The 21,618-nt window shown below is 36.6% G+C and overlaps 1 protein-coding gene across 1 annotated transcript in view; it reads right to left on the reverse strand.

Moving 5' to 3' along the window:
- SEMA3D (sema domain, immunoglobulin domain (Ig), short basic domain, secreted, (semaphorin) 3D) overlaps window positions 1–21,618 on the reverse strand; it is a 230,218-nt gene that overhangs the window by 140,731 nt on the left and 67,869 nt on the right. Inside the window, exon 3 of the mRNA XM_010848142.1 lies at window positions 1,076–1,266. Within this exon, the coding sequence (XP_010846444.1) occupies window positions 1,076–1,226 (151 nt within the window). The 5' untranslated portion in view covers window positions 1,227–1,266. The remainder of the gene's footprint in view (window positions 1–1,075; window positions 1,267–21,618) is intronic.

Raw genomic sequence — 21,618 nt, forward strand, 5'->3', positions numbered from 1 at the left:
ATTTATAGAAAGAATTGACAGCAGGTTGGCTCATCAGTTACCAGGGAAATCAGAAACCCCTTCCTCCGCTTTGATAGGTTATCTTGGTGGCTAAAAGTTAGAACAATCATTCAGTTCAGTTCAGTTCAGTCGCTCAGTCGTGTCCGACTCTTTGCGACCCCATGAATCGCAGCACCCAGGCTTCCCTGTCCACCACCAACTCCCAGAGTTCACTCAGACTCACGTCCATCGAGTCAGTGATGCCATCCAGCCACCTCATCCTCTTCCTCCCCTTCTCCTCCTGCCCCCAATCCCTCCCAGCATCAGAGTCTTTTCCAATGAGTCAACTCTTCGCATGAGGTGGCCAAAGTACTGGAGTTTCAGCTTTAGCATCATTCCTTCCAAAGAAATACCAGGGCTGATCATTAGCTGGAGCCTAAGCAAGCATGTGGAGAAGGCAATGGCACCCCTCTCCAGTACTCTTGCCTGGCAAATCCCATGGGTGGAGGAGCGTGGTAGGCGGCAGCCCATGGGGTCGCTAAGAGTCTGACACGACTAAGCTACTTCACTTTGACTTTTCACTTCCATGCATTGGAGAAGGAAATGGCAACCCACTCCAGTGTTTTTGCCTGGAGAGAGTCCCAGTGACAGCGGAGCCTGGTGGGCTGCCGTCTATGGGGTCGCACAGAGTCGGACACGACTGAAGTGACTTAGCAGCAGCAGCAGCAAGCAAACATGTAGGAAAGTCTGGCAGATGTAGGTGAAGCAGGTACCGGTTGAGCAGAAGACTTACAGACAGCAAGAGAAAAACCATCTTGAGTGGCCTGACCATATGTAGGGATTGTTTTAATACAAGCTGACTGCAACTTGAGGATAAAAATTTCCTAATTATGCTAATCAATAGTTAATACTTGTAAATAATGAACTGAAAAGTATACATGGACAGTTTTTATCTATTTTCTTCACCAAGAAAAATATATAATTGGGCTTTGTGTTCTATAATAATAATATTATTAACTGATTACAAACATTTCACTGAACTCAGCATGCGTTTCTAAATAAAAGAAGAGATGCTGAAAAACACTGACACATTTACCTTTGTAGGTTAGCTTGAGTCGTGGAATATTTTGCTTAGAAGTTCTAATGACTGGAAGAAACAGCATGGTCATGCTTATCGTCATCAGGGCATGAAAAAGATGAAAATTGTGGCTTCTGGACTTTGGTTTCTCATCTTTAGTAACAATCATGATGAAAACAATGTTCTCTTTCAAACAGTGTTAACTGAATCTAAAAAGAAGAAAAAAACTATTAATATAGCAATTTGCAGATTTCTCTATACTTAGTAAATTATAATTTTATGAATGTATGTTTTTTAAAAAAATAATTTCTCCTCTCTTGTTCTGCTCTTACAAATTGTTGCAGGGGGAATGAATCAAAACTGAGTAATAAAAGTGTAATAAATAAACGGCTGGCTTTATTCAGACATGGAGATGAGTGCAAAACAAAAACTTCAACTACTTAGGTTAATTAGCATCTCTTCTTCTACTAAAGTGTTTGTCTTGTTTTATGCAAATATAGGAGGAACCAATTCTTTCTGTATCTTGATGGATTCGTGGTCAGAAAAGAATACTGGTAGAAGCCTACTCTTGCCTTATACAATCCTCAAAGAAAAAGATCCTCAAGTAAAACTGAATAAAAGCTATCATTTTGAGAGATTTCTTTTGTTTCTGACCAAAAAATATTTCCAAGTCTACCTATAATTGGGACAATTAAACATGATCTGGTCAGGGCCACCAGTACAGATTTTAGACCTGGGCCAAGGCAATCTTACCTGCAACCTATATTACTCCACACAGGGTGGCACTGAATATAAAATACTGTAGAAGAAAAAAATTTATAATAGGACATAGTTATTAAGTAGGTTGCCACAATCAAGCTGCCTTGGTTGTCTTTGTTAAGACATGGAATAAATCAAAACTCACATATTTCCAACGAAGCCTTGTAATAATAATTATAAATAATATTCATTGAGTATTTACATGAACCAGGTACTTTTTAAAAAGTGGTGTGAAAATCTTATCCTATGTTCATTGTTTTTTTACCTTATTCAAGAACCCATATTTATTTAATTGCATTGAGCAGGTTCAGCTGTATGCAACAAATTCTACTAAATTCCCTTTTCATTTTTACTCTGTTACACTATTTTCTAATTTTCCTTGTTATGGCTTTTCAAACATATCCATCATTTAAAAGTAGACATTTAATTTCCAAATAAATGGGGTTTTTAAAATATCTTTGATATTACTCTCTCATTTTGATATTAAATTCTCATTTAAATGCTTTCTTCTCTACAATCACCCTCTGTGTTTTTTTTCAGTCTTCTAACTTTAGTGAGGCTTTAAATGGCTAAGTCAAATATCTCCTTGGTAAATGTCACATTGCAGTTGAAAATATGTGGGTAATTTTCAAATATCTTTTGATACTGATTTCTAACATAATTCCACAGTAATAAGAGAACAGACTCTATATGATTTCAATACCTTTAAACCATGAAAATGTTGCACCTTACTTTATGTTCTTAGATATGTTACAGTGTCTCCTAGTTTATACTCTATGGGAACTTGGACAAAATTTGTATCCTACCATTTTGTGAAAATTGTATAATTCTTAATTATGTTGAATTGGTTCATGGTGCTTTTCACGTCTACTACATACTTCTACTTTTCTGTATATTCATTCTATTAATTTTTGTGAGTTTGATATTGAAACTCCAACTAAAAATCTTAACTTATCTACTTAAAAAATAATTGTAATATATAGTGGAACTATATGTAACTTTGTTCTGTATTTTCCAAGTCTCCTATAATGTGTTATCTTACTTTCATAATTTAAAAAATAAAAAAGAGAAGAAAAAGGCTGGTTTATATAAATTAAATGACCTAATGCTGATAAATTAAACAAGTATGTCATTAGACTGAGGTTTCTCTAATGCTATGATAGCCTATCTAATTGAACAAAGCCTAAGCCTGTAAATGCCTCAAAAGTACAAACTTAGAACACTAAGAACAATCCATCAGTTAACTAGGCTTTAAGGTATAGACAATCAAATAATCTTCCTGTTTTGGAAAATTTCTTTAGGTAAGTCTTTCCCCTAATATCCATCTATTAGTGGAGTGCTCCTAACCGCTTTCAGTTTCAGTTCAGTTTAGTTGCTCAGTTGTGTCAGACTCTTTGCCACCCCATGAACTGCAGCATGCCAGGCTTCCATCTCTATCACCAAATGCCAGAGCTTTTATATTCATTGAGTTGCTGATGCCATCGAACCATCTCATCCTCTGTCAGGCCTTCAATCTTTCCCAGCATGGGGGTCTTTTCTAATGAGTCAGTTCTTCACCAGGTGGCCAAAGTATTGGAGCTTCAGCATCAGCATCAGTCCTTCCAATGAATATTCAGGGCTCATTTCCTTTAGGATTGACTGGTTGATCTCCCTGCAGTCCAAGGGAATCTCAAGAGTCTTCTCCAACACCACACTTCAAAAGCATCAATTCTTTGGTGCTCAACTTTCTTTATGGTCCAACTCTCATATTCATACATGACTATTGGAAAAACCATAGCTTTGACTAGATGGACGTCTGTTGGCAAATTGACATCTCTGCTTTTTAATATGCTGTCTAGGTGTGTCATAGCTTTTCTTCCAAGAAGCAAGCATATTTTCATTTCATGGCTGCAGTCACCATCTGCAGTGATTTTGGAGCCCAAGAAAATAAAAGTCTCTCACTGTTTCCATTGTTTCCCCATCTATTTGCCATCCAGTGATGGGACCAGAGGCCATGATCTTAGTTTCTTGAATGTTGATTTTTAAGCCAGCATTTTCACTCTCTTCTTTCACCTTCATTAAGAGACTCTTTAGTTCCTTTTCACTTTCTGCCTAAAGGTGGTGTCATCTGCATATCTGAAGTTATTGATATTTCTCCCAGCAATCTTGATTCCAGCTTGTGTTTCATCCAGCCAGCATTTAGCATGATGTACCATGCTTATAAGTTAAATAAGCAGGGTGACAATATACAGCCTTGACATACTCCTTTCCCAATTTGGAACCAGTCCGTTGAAACAGTTGCTTCCAAATTTGCTAGCATATTGAGCGCAGCACTTTAACAGCATCATCTTTTAGGATTTGAAATAGTTCAGCCAGAATTCCATCACATCCAATAGCTTTGTTCATAGTGATGCTTCCTAATGCCCACTTGACTTCAGACTCCAGGATGTCTGGCTCTAGGTTGGTGATCACACCATCATCATTATCTGGGTTATGAAGAACTTCTGTGAATTCTTAACCACCTCTTCTTAATATCTGCTGCTTCTGTTAGGTCTGTACCATTTCTGTCCTTTATTGTGTCCATCTTTGCATGAAAAGTTCCCTTGGTATCTCGAATTTTCTTGAAGAGATCTCTAGTCTTTCCCATTCTATTGTTTTCCTCTATTTCTTTGCATTGTTCACTGAGGAAGACTTTCTTATCTCTCCTTGCTATTCTTTGGAACTCTGCATCAAATGGGTATGGCTTTCCTTTTCTTCTTTGCCTTTTACATCTCTTCTATTCTCAGCTATTTGTAAGGCCTCCTCAGACAGCCATTTTGCCTTTCACATTTCTTCTTCTTGGGAATGGTCTTGATCATGGCCTCCTATATGATGTTACAAACCTTCATCCATAGTTCTTCAGGCACTCTATCAGATCTAGTCCCTTGAATCTATTTCTCACTTCCACTGTACAGTTGTGAGGGATTTGATTTAGGTCATGCCTGAATGGTCTGGTGGTTTTCCCTACTTTCTTCAATTAAAGTCTGAGTTTTGCAATAAAGAGTTCATGTCTGAGCCACAGTCAGATTCTGGTCTTGTTTTTGCTAACTGTATAGAGCTTCTCTATCTTTGGCTGCAAAGAATATAACAATCTGATTTTGGTATTGACCGTCTGGTGATGTCCATGTGTAGAGTCATCTCTTGTGCTGTTGGTAGAGAGTGTTTGCTAAGATCAGTGCATTCCCTTGGCAAAACTCTGTTAGCCTATGCCCTGCTTCATTTTGTACTCCAAGACAAACTTGTCTGTTACTCCAGTTATCTCTTCACTTTCCACTTTTGAATTCCACTCCCCTTGTTGAAAAGGACATCTTTTTTATGTTGTTAGTTCTAGAAGGTCTTTTAGCACTTCACAGAACCTTTCAACTTCAGCTTCTTTGGTATTAGTGGTTGATACTTCCAGTTTGGTATCACACAATTCAGATTGATTTTTGATCAAATATACTCTTAAAAATTTTAACATGCCTCCATTTATTTTTTATCAATGCTAGTGACATCCAAGAAAGACAGGTAATTATATATTTTCCTTATTTTACAGATGAGGAAACTGAAGTACACATTTTGATAATTCTCTCAAGGTCATAGGGCAAATAAGAGATGAATTAAAACTTTTGTTCCAGACTTTAGATAGAATCAGCTTCCTTAGCCCCAAAGTATTTTATGTGCTTTTCATTATGTCACAATCAAGTTATTTTCAACTCTTCAAAAGTCTTCCCTCTCCTCGATATTTTCTAAGACATAACTCATAGGAACGATATTGCTTTGCCTGCTTCTGGGAAGGATTCCAGATGTGGTACCTGCTTCAAGTATCAATAATTTCTACACTTCCTTTAGTGACAGTTAAGCCATAATGAAAAAGTATTATCCTTTAGTAATTATCTACTTATTTAATATCAAAATAAATATTGTATGCCTATAGGGTTAATTTTAAGAGAAAGTCTATTAAGAGTATTTTTCTTACGGAAGATCAACTCTTTTTTAAAATGCTTTTATTAGAATGACTTTGAATCAAGATTCCTTAAATTTATCTTAAATGTCAGAAGTCAAAATCAGTCTCAGAAGGTGAAATAAAACAAATTATATATGTATTAATTTTATACATAAGACAAATATTCAAGAATACATTACAGATTGTATGTTGTTTATTCATGAAGTGTTCAACACGAATGCTTACTACAGTATGTTTTCTCACTTACTTTAATTATCTAGGAAGTACCAAACTATTCTATCTTTCTGTAATCTGTGCATATTTAATTCTTTGATTTAGAAGATTACTACAAATGAAAAGAATCAAGTTGATTTAGATACTCATTTAAGAATAATGTACCAAATATGCCACACATATTTTCTTCACATTTGCTTGACATTTTGTGATGATTCCAGAGATCTAATTGCCAACATCTGCTGGATCATAGAAAAAGCAAGAAATTCCAGAAAAACATCTATTTCTGCTATACTGACTACACCAAAGCCTTCGGCTATGTGGATTTAAAAAACTGTGGAATATTCTTCAAGAGATGGGAACACCAGGCCACCTTACCTGCCTCCTGTGAAATCTGTATGCAGGTCAAGAAGCAACAGTTGGAACCAGACATGGAACAACGGGATGGTTCCAAATTGGGAAAGGAGTATGTCAAGGCTGTATAATGTCACCCTGCTTATTTAACTTATATGCAGAGTACCCCATGGGACATGCCAGGCTGGATGAAACACAAGCTAGAATCAAGATTGCCGGGAGAAATATAATAACCTCAGATATGCAGATGACACCACCTTTATGGAAGACAGTGAAGAGGAACTAAAGAGCATATTAATGAAACTGAACGAGGAGAGTGAAAAAACTGGCTTAAAGGTCAACATTCAGAAAATAAAATGGCATCTGGTCCCATCACTGCATGGTAAATAGATGGGGAAACAACAGGAACAGTGAGAGATTTATTTTCTTGGGCTCCAAAATCACTGCAGATGGTGACTGCAGCTGTGAAATTAAAAGACTTGGAAGAAAATTTATGACCAACCTAGACAGCATATTAAAAAGCAGAGACATTATTTTGCCAACAAAGGTGCATCTAGTCAAAGATATGGTTTTTCCAGTAGTCATGCATGGATGTGAGAGTTGGACCATAAAGAAAGTTGAGCACTGAAGAATTGATGCTTTTGAAGTGTGGTGTTGGAGAAGACTCTTGAGATTCCCTTGGACTGCAGGGAGATCAAACCAGTCAATCCTAAAGGAAATGAGCCCTGAATATTCATTGGAAGGACTGATGCTGACGCAGAAGCTCCAATACTTTGGCCACCTGGTGAAGAACTGACTCATTAGAAAAGACCCCAATCCTGGGAAAGATTGAAGGCAGGAGGAGAAAGTGATGACAGAGAATAAGATGGTTCAATGTCATCAGTGGACATGAGTTTGAGCAACCTCCAGGAGTTGGTGATGGACAGGTAAGCCTAGTGGGCTGCAGTCCAAGGGGCTACAAAGAGTCAGACATGACTGAGCAACTAAACTGAACTGAATGATATAATTTAAGAGAAAACAGAAATTTCAGTGTGATGTAAAAGATCTATATTATCAGCAGCCCTTAATGAAAATTCTAGCTTTAATAATTTAAGTAAAAATATATATTTTAGAATAAAACACTAATGAAGTCCCTCAGTAAATAACATTTTTAAAGCAAACTCTAAAAGACTAAAGTTTTGTATTATATAAAAACTATTAGGACAACACATACACTGTTGGCACAAAACAGTCACTTAATTGATCTACAGAAAAATTTATAAGAATTAGTTTTAAATTATGTGAGTTTTCAATTACTTGGTGTCTTAAAAAAATTTATTTCTTCACTTTTTTAATTTTACATTTATGCCTGTAAAACACAGATACATTCTTTGTGTTATAGATTCTCCTTAAAAATGTGTTTTTTTGCAAATGAAATATTTTTAAGGAATATACACTTAAGAATATATATTATATATATACTTCTGGTCACTAACACCATAACTCATCTCCAAACATTTATTAAGGTGAGAAGAAAGATAAGAGTCTTTTTTAAAAGGAGCAGTTGATTAGATACAAATAATAAACTCTCAAGAAATAATTGCTAATATCAAGATATTGATATGATGCTATGGAAGACAATCAAAGGAGTTTAATATAGGTTTAGTAAGACAAAGCTAGTTTCACAGAGAAAGAGAATAAAAAAGGAGAGGAAAAAAAAAAGGAGAGACAGTTCCAGATGACAATGATACCTAGTGAAGGGTTCCAAAAAAGCTGGAAGCATGATAAAAATAAAACAGGTAATGGAGATAACATGATTCAGTGGGTGAAGGAGAGAGGAAACCAAAGAGGAATTCAGCCTAACACTTAAATGTGCCTCATGCCTGTTCTGGTATCTAATATAGTAGAACTCAAATGATGCAGTTATTCCACACTGCCTTTGGTCTTAGACCATGAGTGCTGTTATCATCCATTTTCATCAGTGCTTTTTTGATCCCACTTGCCTGTTATTTCCAATTTTCCCAACATTGTCATGTTAGCAGAACATGGGTATCTGATCACAGCAGATCCACAGCTTTGCCATCAGTTCAATTCAGTTCAGTTGCTCAGTTGTGTCTGACTCTTTTGCGACCCCATGAATTGCAGCACGCCAGGCCTCCCTGTCCATCACCAACTCCCGGAGTTCACTCAGACTCACGTCCATCGAGTCAGTGATGCCATCCAGCCATCTCATCCTCTGTCGTTCTCTTCTCCTCCTGCCCCCAATCCCTCCCAGCATCAGAGTCTTTTCCAATGAGTCAACTCTTTGCATGAGGTGACAAAAATATTGGAGTTTCAGATTTAGCATCACTCCTTTCAAAGAACACCCAGGACTGATCTTTAGAATGGACTGGTTGGATCTCCTTGCAGTCCAAGGGACCCTCAAGAGTCTTCTCAGACACCACAGTTAAAAAGCATTCTTCGGCGCTCAGCTTTCTTCACAGTCATACTCTCACAACCATATATGACCACTGGAAAAACCATAGCCTTGACTAGATGGACCTTAGTTGGCAAAGTAATGTCTCTGCTTTTGAATATGCTATCTAGGTTGGTCATAACTTTCCTTCCAAGGAGTAAGCGTCTTTTAATTTCATGCAATCACCATCTGCATTGATTTTGGAGCCCCCAAAAATAAAGTGTGATACTGTTTCCACTGTTTCCCCATCTATTTCCCATGAAGTGGTGGGACCGGATGCCATGATCTTCGTTTTCTGAATGTTGAGCTTTAAACCAACTTTTTCACTCTCCTCTTTCACTTTCATCAAGAGGCTTTTTAGTTTCTCTTCACTTTCTGCCATTAGGGTGGTGTTATATCTGCATATCTGCATATCTGAGGTTATTGCTATTTCTCCCGGCCATCTTGATTCCAGCTTGTGCTTCTTCCAGCCTAGCGTTTCTCATTATGTACTCTGCATATGAGTTAAATAAGTAGGGTGACAATATACAGCCTTGACGTACTCCTTTTCCTATTTGGAACCAGTCTGTTGTTCCATGTCCAGTTCTAACTGTTGCTTCCTGACCTGCATATAGGTTTCTCAAGAGGCAGGTCAGGCGGTCTGGTGTTCCCATCTCTTTCAGAAATTTACATACAAACATGCATACTTCCACCTACCCATAGTCTCCAAAAAGAGTGAAAGGTTAGTTGAATGTCGGGATTAAACCAGGGCTTCCCTGGTGGTTCAGTGGTAAAGAACCTGACTACCAAAGCAGGAGGCACAGGTTTGATCCCTGAGTGGGGAAGATCCCCTGGAGAATGAAATGGCAACCCACTCTAGTATTCTTGCCTGGGAAATCCCATGGACAGAGGAGCCTGGAGGCTACAGTCCATGGGGTCAGGAAAGAGTTGAACACAACTTAGTGACTAAACAACAACAACAAAGAGTTTAAGTACATTACATTTCTCATTAGGTTTAGTTTTCCTGCGCTTCTGGACATGTGTAATACTACTCTTTTATGACATGTAACTGCATGTAGTGCGAATGCATGTTTATGTACACAGGCAAAAGAGAGGAAACTTTCTGTGTGTGCATTTTATTAGCAATAATGACCTCAGTACAGGACATTTCCTGTGAATTAATGACCAGTTGGGGTTAATGGCCCTTAGCTATGTATTGAGATATCTACTCCTCCAACTGGTCATTAATCGCTAAGACATGCCCTGTGCCTCCAACACTGTGTTAAGAAGATTGATGTTTTGGTTTTCAATGAACAGTAGCCATACTGTTCCCTGTTACCTAACTCATTAATATTGTTAAATACGTTAAAAATCAAAGCACTGCTTTCCTTGCTACTGTGGCATTCCAGTAAGTGCCCACACGTGCTGAAACATTTGTTAAGGGTGACGGACAAAATAAATCAAAAATTCTGAACCTCCTGAAACGTTTTTTAAAACTTTATATATGTTTCTCCTATAAAACAGTCACTGTCTATAATCTGCTGTTCCTAATTCTTTGTTTCTCCTCCCAACCATCCTTTAAATTCAACAGTTAAACTTTTAATTGAGATCACTTATGAGTTAAATGTATTGCCAACAACCTCTCCACTAATCTATTGATACTTTGCTATCTTCCAGTGTATGTTAGTGTATGTGTGTGTGTGTGTTTTGTACCTACAAGAGTGTGTGTCCCGCATCTGGGAAGAATTACAGAAGTAGGTGTGATTTAACCTAAAGTGGTGGATTTGGTGAATTGCACAGGTTATACTGCGCGCTACTGTCTGTAACAAGCTCGACCTGGAGCCAATTAACTGCACATAATCTGTTCCAGATGTGCACTGGGACAAACAGCACTCTTGGGGATCTTCAGATGTGAAGCCAATAGGGAGTGTTCTGATTACGAGAGAGTTTTACACACTGTTCCACTAAATCAGAGATTCAAATACATAATCTCACACTCAAGAAGGCCTTATGCCATTTCCCAAAGGAATACAGAGTCCAGAACTTATTAGATGGATGGTAAATTGTCAAAGATATAATTTGAGGAGCAAGGGATATAAAATTTCACATTTGAACTTCATTAATTTGTCTTATTTATATCTATTTGTTCCAAAAGTCACTGAGGTAAGAATGTATAATTATGGTGAAAAACTAGATTCTATACTTAGGATAAGAATTAAAATACAATATAAGTCTTTTTTTTAAAAATTAGTTATATTTAATTCTCAATCTCCTATGATAGAGAAAGTATTATTCACCCTACTTTATAAAAGAAGCACTTTAATAATTTAAAAAAAGAAAAAAGAAAGAATTAAAATACAATATAAGTCTTCATACCTGAAAATCCTGAACTTAGGATTCTTTTTCAGGTGTGTGTGTGTGTGTGTGTGTGTAGGTTTGGGAAAGGAGGAAAAGAATCCTTGATTTCTTAATTTATAAATAGCTATTTATTCTTCATGGGTGTCCCTGGTGGCTCAGATGGTAAAGAATCTGCCTGCAATGCAGGAGACCTGGGTTTGATTCCTGGGTCATGAAGATCCCCTGGAGGAGGAAATGGCAACCCACTCCAGTAATCTTGCCTGGGAAATTCCATGGACAGTGGGGTGGCAAAAAGTTGGACATGACTGAGAAACTAAACAAAAAGAACTGCCTTCAGATGTCATGAATTCCTCATCAATTCATATATTTTGGGGAGTATGACAGATTACCTGATTTTTGAGAAATAATGAAAAAGGAAACTTACATGCTAAAGTCAGTAAGAATAAATTATAGTAGTTCCACTTATAGTTTGCAGTGGTTTAAACATAATGTTTCTATTTCTAAACTACACTGAAAGTATATTGTTGAATAAATCTGTGCTCAACAAAGAACGACTGTTACATGTTACTTGAGTTTGCATGCCTTATATAGCCTTGCACTTAAAGCCTGATTAAATCCTCTAGGATCTTACCCCAGTTGAATCCAACTCAATAAAAAAATAATAGAATAGTGAGATTTCAGAACATACACGTGTAACCTGTTAGATTTAATATTGAGGGTTACATTTTTTCTTGAACATGACAGTAACAGCAAAACCATGCTTACACTGTAAGAAGTTCTAAAGAAATCAAGTGCCTCCAAGGCCCAAACTGTTCAAATAATAAACACAGAAAAAATTAATAAAATATGACTAAATGGCTTTGCTAGTCTTCTTTCTTAGCCTTAAATCTCATATTAACTGGCTACTCAAAGTACTAATGGTTATCAATTTGTAGGGTCAGAAAAAGTATCAAAGCATAATCATAGTCAGTTTGTCTTTAAATGTGATTAATCCTCAATTCAAAGGCTTAAGATTTTCCTTTCCATATTCTCATTTTCCAGAGAGCATTCTGATCCATGCATCTTTTTATGACCAAGATAATCCTATTCGTTACCTTTTGGAATTCTGATATACTTTATGAGAATTCTAGGATATTTTGTCAAATGTCTGCATTTTGTATTCAAAATATAAATGTAAATTATTTAAACTGAATGTCGTTTAAAACTTAATATCCACACCTCAAATATTCTGATATGTGCCCCCTGCAGTTTAAAAGGAGATTCTTAAATTAATGAAATATTGAATAAAGCAGAGTAGAAATTACTGTAATTAAGAAGGCAAAACAATTATATTTTCTTGAAATTAAAAATAGTTATCCATGTGTTTATTATTGAATGGTTCCTCGATTTTATTACTTTTAAGAATATTATTAGCATAAAAAACTGACTGATATTTTGATAAATAATAGAAAGTTTTAGCTTTCTTTCCTAAAGTACACATTTACTTATTCACTTAGATACTGAGTTATATGCCCAATAAAGATTTCTCAGACTTTATAATACTGATCTACTATTTCTGCTACATGGACAATAAATGGATCTAAACCTTTAAAAAATTGACCCTTCAATGAAAATACATAAATTTTATATAAACAAACTAATTTATTTATTGGCCCAATGGTCTCTGTATCAGCTGAAATAATCGTGCACTTCAAATACCTTGTCTTTCAAAGCAATGGAGCTATCTTACATTCTCCTATGCTTACTTAAGCAGCACTTGTAGTAAGGATGGGTTCTCCAGGTGGCGCTAGTGGTAAAGAACCTGCCTGCCAATGCAGGAGATGTAAGAGATGTGGGTTCCATCCCTGGGTGGGGAAAACCCCCTGGATTAAGGAATGGCAACTCACTCCAGTATTCTTCTCTAGAGAATCTCATGGACTGAGGAGCCTGGAGGGCTATAGTCCATAGAGTTGCAAAGAGTCGCACACAACCAAAGCGACTTAGCATGCAGGCATCGATATCTAAAAGGAAACTTCTTTGAAAAACATCATATGGCAGGAAAAATGTGACCCTGAACTTCGTATTCACATAAATTCTCTAGGAATGTAGGTACTTTTGAGATCAAAACACTTAAGACAAGTTAAATGACTTTTTTAAAAAGCAAAAGCATGTGCTAAACACATTAACACAATTTGTTTATTTCTTCACTATTTAATGAAATGCCTAAGGGAAGTAAACATTTCTAACAATGTAAGGCATCCACCTGCATAGTGAGAAAAGTTTAAATAACTAACTTCATAAACATAACACTATCTGGGAATAAAAATAAGCAGTGTGTCCTGAGGAAACCAGAATTGAAAGAGACACGTGTACCCCAATGTTCATCGCAACACATAGCCAGGACATGGAAGCAACCTAGATGTCCATCAGCAGATGAATGGATAAGAAAGCTGTGGTACATACACACAATGGAGTATTGTGCAGCCATTAAAAATAATACATTTGAATCAGTTCTAATGAGGTGGATGAAACTGGAGCCTATTATACAGAGTGAAGTAAGCCAGAAAGAAAAACACCAATACAGTATACTAACGCATATATATGGAATTTAGAAAGATGGTAACAATAACTCTGTATACGAGGCAGCAAAAGAACAATGATGTATAGAACAGTCTTTTGGACTCTGTGGGAGAGGGTGGGATGATTTGGGAGAATGGCATTGAAACACGTATAATATCATATATGAAATGAGTCACCAGTCCAGGTTCGATGAACAATACTGGATGCTTGGGGCTGGTGCACTGGGGCGACTCAGAGGGATGGTACAGGGAGGGAGGAGGGTGGAGGGGTCAGGATGGGGAACACGTGTATACCTGTGGCGGATTCATATTGATATATGGCAAAACCAATACAATATTGTAAAGTTAAAAAATAAAAAAAAAAGGCAGTGTGTGAAAGGAACTAGGAGTCATATGCAGAATTTAGAAACTCATTCTTCATATCAGATTTTAATTTAAACTCATTCTTCATATCAGATTTTAATTTCATGATAATTGACCCAACTATGTTAAAAAGAAATAACAATTTTAATGTAATTAAATGTGAAAGTCACTAACATTTTAAAATTTATCTTTAGCAAGCTGAGTTCAATAACTGATGACTATCAAGTCTTTCTTAGGTGAATATTACAAGATAAGTCTGCACATGCTCATTGTAGGCGCTGCTAGCCCAGAAAAGGGCTGGGTCTCTGAAGACAGTTACCTGCAATAGAAACCTGAATTTTGCCACAGCTGATCTACCAGCTACTACCAGAAATTCAAAAGTTCCCAAGACTTTGACCCAGTCAATACTTTCCCATTTGGTTTAGTTCTGCAATTAAAACACTAACAATAATTTTAAAGTAATGTTATAACTTGTATGTATAAGCCAGTATTATAATTTTCATTTTTTTTATCCTTACATGCTTGCTTGTTAAATTTCTTCTACCTACAGTTCTAAACATCCCCAGTTACACCTTTCATAATTCCTCCAGAAGTAGACTGACATGGTGCTTGAACACGCAGGTGCAAAGCCTAGGTCTGCCACTTGCCTCCTGATTATTGATAGGAAAGTTACCGAACCTCACTGTGTCTCACTTGTCACATCTGAAATAGTAGATTACAGAAGTATTTAACTCATTCGTTTAAGGATTAAGGTATGTACACCATGTACATAGTAAGTGATCAATGTGTATTAGCCATTTTTCAATTACTGTATTTGATTTGTCTTAATTTTCTATTAAGATTATTTTTAACTACAAAAGCAAATTATGTTTCTAAAGATATTTAGTAATGATCTTAACGTATGCCTACAGTTTATAAGGCCTGTAAAATAAAGAGATCTCAGGAAACTATTGTATAACCTTCAAGAATATGAAGACAAATGAAAAAAAAAAAATCACAGGGTGCCACCAAAACAAATGACCATGCAAGCAAATGGTCTGAATTTTGTTATATAAGGATAATATATAATTGTGTCTCGAGTGCTTCCAAAGCTACTCATTTAAATTAAATGATGTACAAAATGACAGTGAGGCACCACCTCACACCAGTAATAATGAAAAAAAAAAAAAGTGAAAATCGTTCAGTCGTGTCTGACTCTTTGCAACCCTGTAGACTGTAACCCATCAGGCTGTTCTACGCATGGAATTCTGCAAGCAAGTGACCAACATTAAAAAGTGTACAAATAACAAATGCTGGAGAGGATGTGGAGAAAAGGGAACAACTACACTGTTGGCAGGAGTGTAGTTGGTGAAGCCACTGAGGAAAACAATATGGAAGTTGATCAAAAAACATATGATACAATGATCTCACCCCTGGGCATACAGGCAGACAAAACTATAATTCAATAAGATATATGCACCCTATGCTTACTGCAGCGCTACTCATAATAGCCAAGACATGGAAACAGCCTAAGTGTCCAACAGATGAATGGATAAAGAAGACTTGGTTTATGTATACAAGTTTCAGCATAAAAATATTCAGCAAAATAATGCCATTTGCAGGAACATGGATGCAACTAGAGATTATCACACTAAGTGAAGTAAGTCAGAAAGAGAAATATAAATACCACATGATATCACTTAAATGTGGAATCTAAAATATGACACAAATGAACCTATATATGAAACAAAAACAGAATCATGGACATAAAGAATAGACTGGCAGCTGCCAAGGTCGAGGGAGCTGGGGAAGGAATGGAGTGGGAAGTTAGGGCTAGCAGATGTAAGCTCTTATATGTAGAATAAATAAACAACAAGCTCCTACTGTATAGCACAGAGAACTATATTCAATATCCTATGATAAACTATAACAGAATATTAAAAATATACATACATATATGAATAACCGAATCATTTTGCTGTACAGCAACAATTTATACAACATTGTTTAAATCAACTATATTTCAATAAAAAATTAAATGATGTTGTTTTTAAAGAAAGAGAATATAACTACCCAATCAAAGTAATAACATCATATAAATCCTTAAAATCAAGACAGAATAAACACTGATGAATATGTATAATACTTGACCTTAATATTTTCACTTGTATTAAAAGATTAGATTAAAGGGACTTCCCTGATGATACAGTGGTTAAGACACCATGCTCCCAATGCAGGAGGCCCAGGTTTGATCCCTGGTCAGGGAACTAGATCCCACACGCCTCAAAGACCCAGTGCAGCCAAATTAATGTGGGAGCTTCCCCAATGACCCAGCAAGTAAAGAATCTGCCTTGCTGAACATGGGTTCAATCCCTGGGTTGGGAAGATCTCCTGGAGAAGAGAATGGCAACCCTCTCCATTATTCTTGCCTGGGAAATCCTGCCGACAGAGCAGCCTAGTGGGCTATAGTCCACAGGGTTGTGAGGAGTTGGACGTAACAACCGAGCACACACAAGAGATTAAAAGGATTAGGCTTCTCTTGGTCTCTTTTCCAGAAACAGTACTAGTTTCAAAGGAAAAAACAGAGAATTTAAATAACCTTGTGGGATACTTGCAATTGAACAACATACTATACTCAATGGTATATTCAAAATATAGCAATGACATATGCTATAATTAAATATATCCTTTGCATTGGATCTTACTATGTTACATATATGTTTTAATTTTTATACGTCTATCCATCTAGCCTATTCAATTCAGTGTACTGTTTTCCATTTCTACCCCTCATCTTTGCTTTTAAAATGGGTAGAATGATCTTGTACAAAGTGTTAGCAATGTCCTTTGCTTTTCACCTTCTTTAAAAAAATTAATTATGATGCCACTTAAGTTTACATATTTTATAAGATGCTGACATCCTTTGACATATACAAAGTATTAAGTAGTTAATTAAAAGAATTTTTCTTCACAAAGTAGTAGTCATTTAAAAAGGTGTATTTTGGGAATTCCTTGGCAGTCCAGTGGTTAGGACTCTATTTTCTCTACCAAGGGCCTGAGTTTGATTCCTGGTTGAGGAACTAAGATCCCACAAGCCACATGGTGTGGTGAAAAAGTAAAATAAACAAAAATTTTAAAAATAAGTTATATTTTATCCAAGATAAATTTTACAAGTTTTTTTTCACTTACCTAAATTGTTCTTTTATTATAAAGCATATTTTCAAATTCATAACAGCTTACAAAACATGGTTGATCTAACTTGATTCCCACTAGCTATCTGTTTTATATGTGCTAGTGTATATGTTTCCATGCTGCTCTCTCCATTCATCCCACCCTCTCCTTCCCCTCCTGTGTCCACAAGTCTGTTCTTCTATGTCTTTGTCTCCAACACAATACTGATATTTTTAAATTATACTGATTCATTATTTTGTAGAATGTTCCTCATTTGTAACACATTCATTTTCAAGCTTAAGTAACCAATCATGATGATTCCCTGAGATCTCACAGAAATTAGTGGCAGAGCACCTTGTACACAAATAAAAGACAACTAACTGTAAAAATAAATAAATAAATAAATAACCACCCTAAATCTTTTCGGCCTCAGTTAGAATAAGCATGAGATTCCTGAGTTGAGCAGCCAGCTACAGATGGACATTTACTCATTTTATTTTTTATATATTTCTCTCTTAGAGAAAATATCATATCACCTCTTACCTCTGAGGTTGACTTACAAGTGAAAAGGACACTGGAGTCTGAATTTTAAAATACAGAATTCACAGGACTTCCCTGGTGGTCCAGTGATTAAGAATCTTCCTTGCAATGCAGGGGACATGGGTTTGATCCCTGATCGGGGAACTATGATCCCACATGCTCTGGGGTCAACTAAGCCCCTGTCTCAACTACTGAGCCTGACAGTCACAGCTAGAGAACCCTTGTGCCACAACTACTGAAGCCCGAATGCTCTGGAGCCTGCACGCCACAGCTAGAGAGACTGTGCTCCACAACAGAAGATGCCACATGACACAACAAAGGTCTCCTACGCCTCAACTAAGACCCAAGGAACCCAAGTAAATAAATACTTTAAAATAAAATACAGAATTTTCTTTAGATATAATCTCTCAGCATCCTCAATAATTAACCTCATTTCTTTTTATCAAGTGTTACAGTAACTATAACTTTCTTGAATCTCCCAAGGGTAACACAGCCTGGTGATGGTTTGGGTTGTAATCCATTTTGCTACTTATTAGCTTTTTGTCTTGAAAGAATTAACTTAATTTCTCTGATCTCAGTTTCCTCATCTATAAAATAGGATTATCAGTTCTTGTTAAATATGGTTGTTGCAAGAACAAGATGAGATCATTCATGGAAAGCACTTAACGACCTTGTGAGGTATATAGTTAGCTCTCAGAAATGACTGGCTTACAGTTCCTCCACTTTTGCATGAACTATCATAGCAACTATTTTTCCAAAGATGTTAAGTGGGGATGAAACTTAAAAGGAAACCTGGAAACTCAAATGTTCCCCTATCATGCTTGCAAATGTGTGTTGTGTAATTTGGCATTAAAGTTCCCAACTTTCACCCCACAATGTAAGCTTTTTTCCAGGCACAGTTAGATAAGATCCCATAATACAGGAAAAATAATATATTATTTTCTCTGAACTTCCATTTGTTGAGCACTAACAATGTTCACTGCCAAAATTAAATCCTAAACAGAAGAACACACTTGCTTTGTTGGATATGGAAATTGTTAGAAAATAATAATAAAGGCCAAGTGAAAAATGAATGCTTTTTATTTTAAAAGACTCAATTTGGGGTTACTAAATATGTTTGACAAAAGTCTTGGAACTTACAAACAGTTTTGAGGATAATTCAACCTAAAGGTACTTCTGAAAGCTTTTGCAAGTCAGGAACTTTAGTTTTAATTATAACTGCTATAGTTTTTCGAAGTATTCATATCAGTAATCTGTTATAGAATGGTAAAATCAGTTTTAAAAATGTTTCCAAATGATATTTAGGCCGTTCTCTACATCTCACAGGATCTGCATTTGTACCTTTCAGAACAAGTGTAATTTTCAACAGCAGACAAGTGTTTCTTTTAAGCTACATGAAGGCAGACATGAATCACACACATAGCTGTATCCCCAAAGCCAAGCACAGTGTCTGGCATGGAGTATGTAGGAGATGAGCATAAATGTGTTAACTAAATGAAAGAAGCAACCAACCTCTTTCTTTACCCTTTAGCAGCCCACTTATATGATGCATGGTGATGAAGCAGCCAAAATGTCCGTATGTCATCTGTGTGTGTGATATCATAAAGAATTAAAAAGTCTATACAAACTTAAGAGTACCGGAAACATATGGAAGCTTTGGGATTTAACAAGAAGAACCTCATGTCTGCTACAAAGATTCATACCTACAAAACAGGAGAAATAACTGAGCAGGTCAGGGATATTCTTGGTATTTCTGGTTATCTTTTTTTCAAAGAATTTTCAGAATTGCATTTTTCTCACTTCACTCTGAGAATGTCACAGAAAACTCCTGTATATAGACGGACCATGAAATAGTAAAAAGTTTGAAATCTGGAGTCAGGTAATTTTACCACTCTCTAGACAAGAATTTCTTCAAAATTTAGGAAAAACTGGCAACTTTTGTTATATTCTTTGATTTGAATACTAAACATTAAATTCTCTTTCTACATAGTATGTGTAGAATAAACCTTAGACATTATGATGAATATTCCTCAATACAGATTGCTGCTGCTAAGTCGCGTCAGTTGTGTCCGACTCTGTACAACCCCACAGATGGCAGCCCACCAGGCTCTGCCATCCCTGGGATTCTCCAGGCAAGAATACTGGAGTGGCAATACAGATTCAGTTCAGTTCAGTTCAGTCGCTCAATCATGTCCGACTCTTTGCAACCCCATGAATCGCAACACGTCAGGCCTCCCTGTCCATCACCAACTCCCCGGAGTTCACTCAGACTCATGTCCATCGAGTCGGTGATGCCATCCAGCCATCTCGTCCTCTGTCGTCCCCTTCTCCTCCTGCCCCCAATCCCTCCCAGCATCAGAGTCCCTTCCAATGAATCAACTCTTCACATGAGGTGGCCAAAGTACTGGAGTTTCAGCTTTAGCATCATTTCTTCCAAAGAAATCCCAGGGCTGATCTCCTTCAGAATGGACTGGTTGGATCTCCTTGCAGTCCAAGGGACTCTCAAGAGGCTTCTCCAACACCACATTCAAAAGCATCAATTCTTCAGCGCTCAGCCTTCTTCACAGTCCAACTCTCACATCCACACATGACCACAGGAAAACCATAGCCTTGACTAGACGGATCTTTGTTGGCAAAGTAATGTCTCTGCTTTTGAATATGCTAACTAGGTTGGTCATAACTTTCCTTCCAAGGAGTAAGCGATACAGATTAGGATAGTTCTATTTCCCCCAATGGGGTATGGTCTGCCAATGAATCCTGTTGCTACCTATGACTGGGAATTGAGCGAATGCCCATTAACATTTGGAAAATATTATTGTTTCACTCCCCTCATATCCCAATTGGTGTCAGTGGAGAAACTTCTGTAATAAGCTAATAATATTTTAATGTGATTCTTTTAGTATCACCTTTATACTGACCCCTTGTCTCCTTATGTTAATGGTTGTTTTATCTAGAAGGCAAAGCACAAAATTGAGCTTGGCAGAAATTAAGCACATATTTAAATACTCATTCTGTCTTTACAATCACCATAGTCCTAAAACATTCACAGCACATTTTCCTGAGTAAAGCCATATCCAGATGAAAAAGGAATAGGAATGGTAAAATATGCAAACCACTCAGAAAAAAAAAAAAGTGGAAATGTAGAGATTATTGCTGTCTTGGGCAGGAAAGAATGTGAAGTTCAAATGCAATAGTGCATGCATGTATCTTTTGGAATGTCAAAGAACAACAAATAATTCTTGATCATAAAATGATGAGAAAAAGATATCTTCCTATCCTTGGCACCTCAAAAAATCAGTTTTTCAGGCACTCTTCGATGAAACTCTTGTATTGCATTACTCTAACAAGGAGTACTCTTTTTTGAAAGTTAATCTGTAACTTACTATATTAAGTTTAATAAGTACTATTTTACTTATTCACTCAAAAAGGGTTGACAGCCAGGGACTCTGATAAGCATCAGTGTGAAGTAGGCACAAAATTCATTTTTCAAATGTTGCATCTGAATATTTGAATGCACCTGCATTTAAAACAGACACATTTATCATCCATCTACTTAGGGCATACCTGTAAATTCATATATTTTAAGAAAAATTATTATCTATAAGTGGTATTTTAAAGCAATTAAAGTATACAACTGTCTAGAAGCATGTTTTAACTTCAACGAACCTTCGTTGGCAAAGTAATGTCTCTGTTTTTGAATATGCTATCTAGGTTGGTCATAACTTTCCTTCCAAGGAGTAAGCGTCTTTTAATTTCATGGCTGCAGTCACCATCTGTAGTGATTTTGAAGCCCAGAAAAAAAGTCTGACACTGTTTCCACTGTTTCCCCATCTATTTCCCATGAAGTGATGGGACCAGATGCCATGATCTTCGTTTTCTAAATGTTGAGCTT

The sequence above is a fragment of the Bison bison genome, unplaced genomic scaffold (genome assembly GCF_000754665.1).
Source record: "Bison bison bison isolate TAMUID 2011002044 unplaced genomic scaffold, Bison_UMD1.0 scf7180017864260, whole genome shotgun sequence".
Taxonomy (NCBI): domain Eukaryota; kingdom Metazoa; phylum Chordata; class Mammalia; order Artiodactyla; family Bovidae; genus Bison; species Bison bison.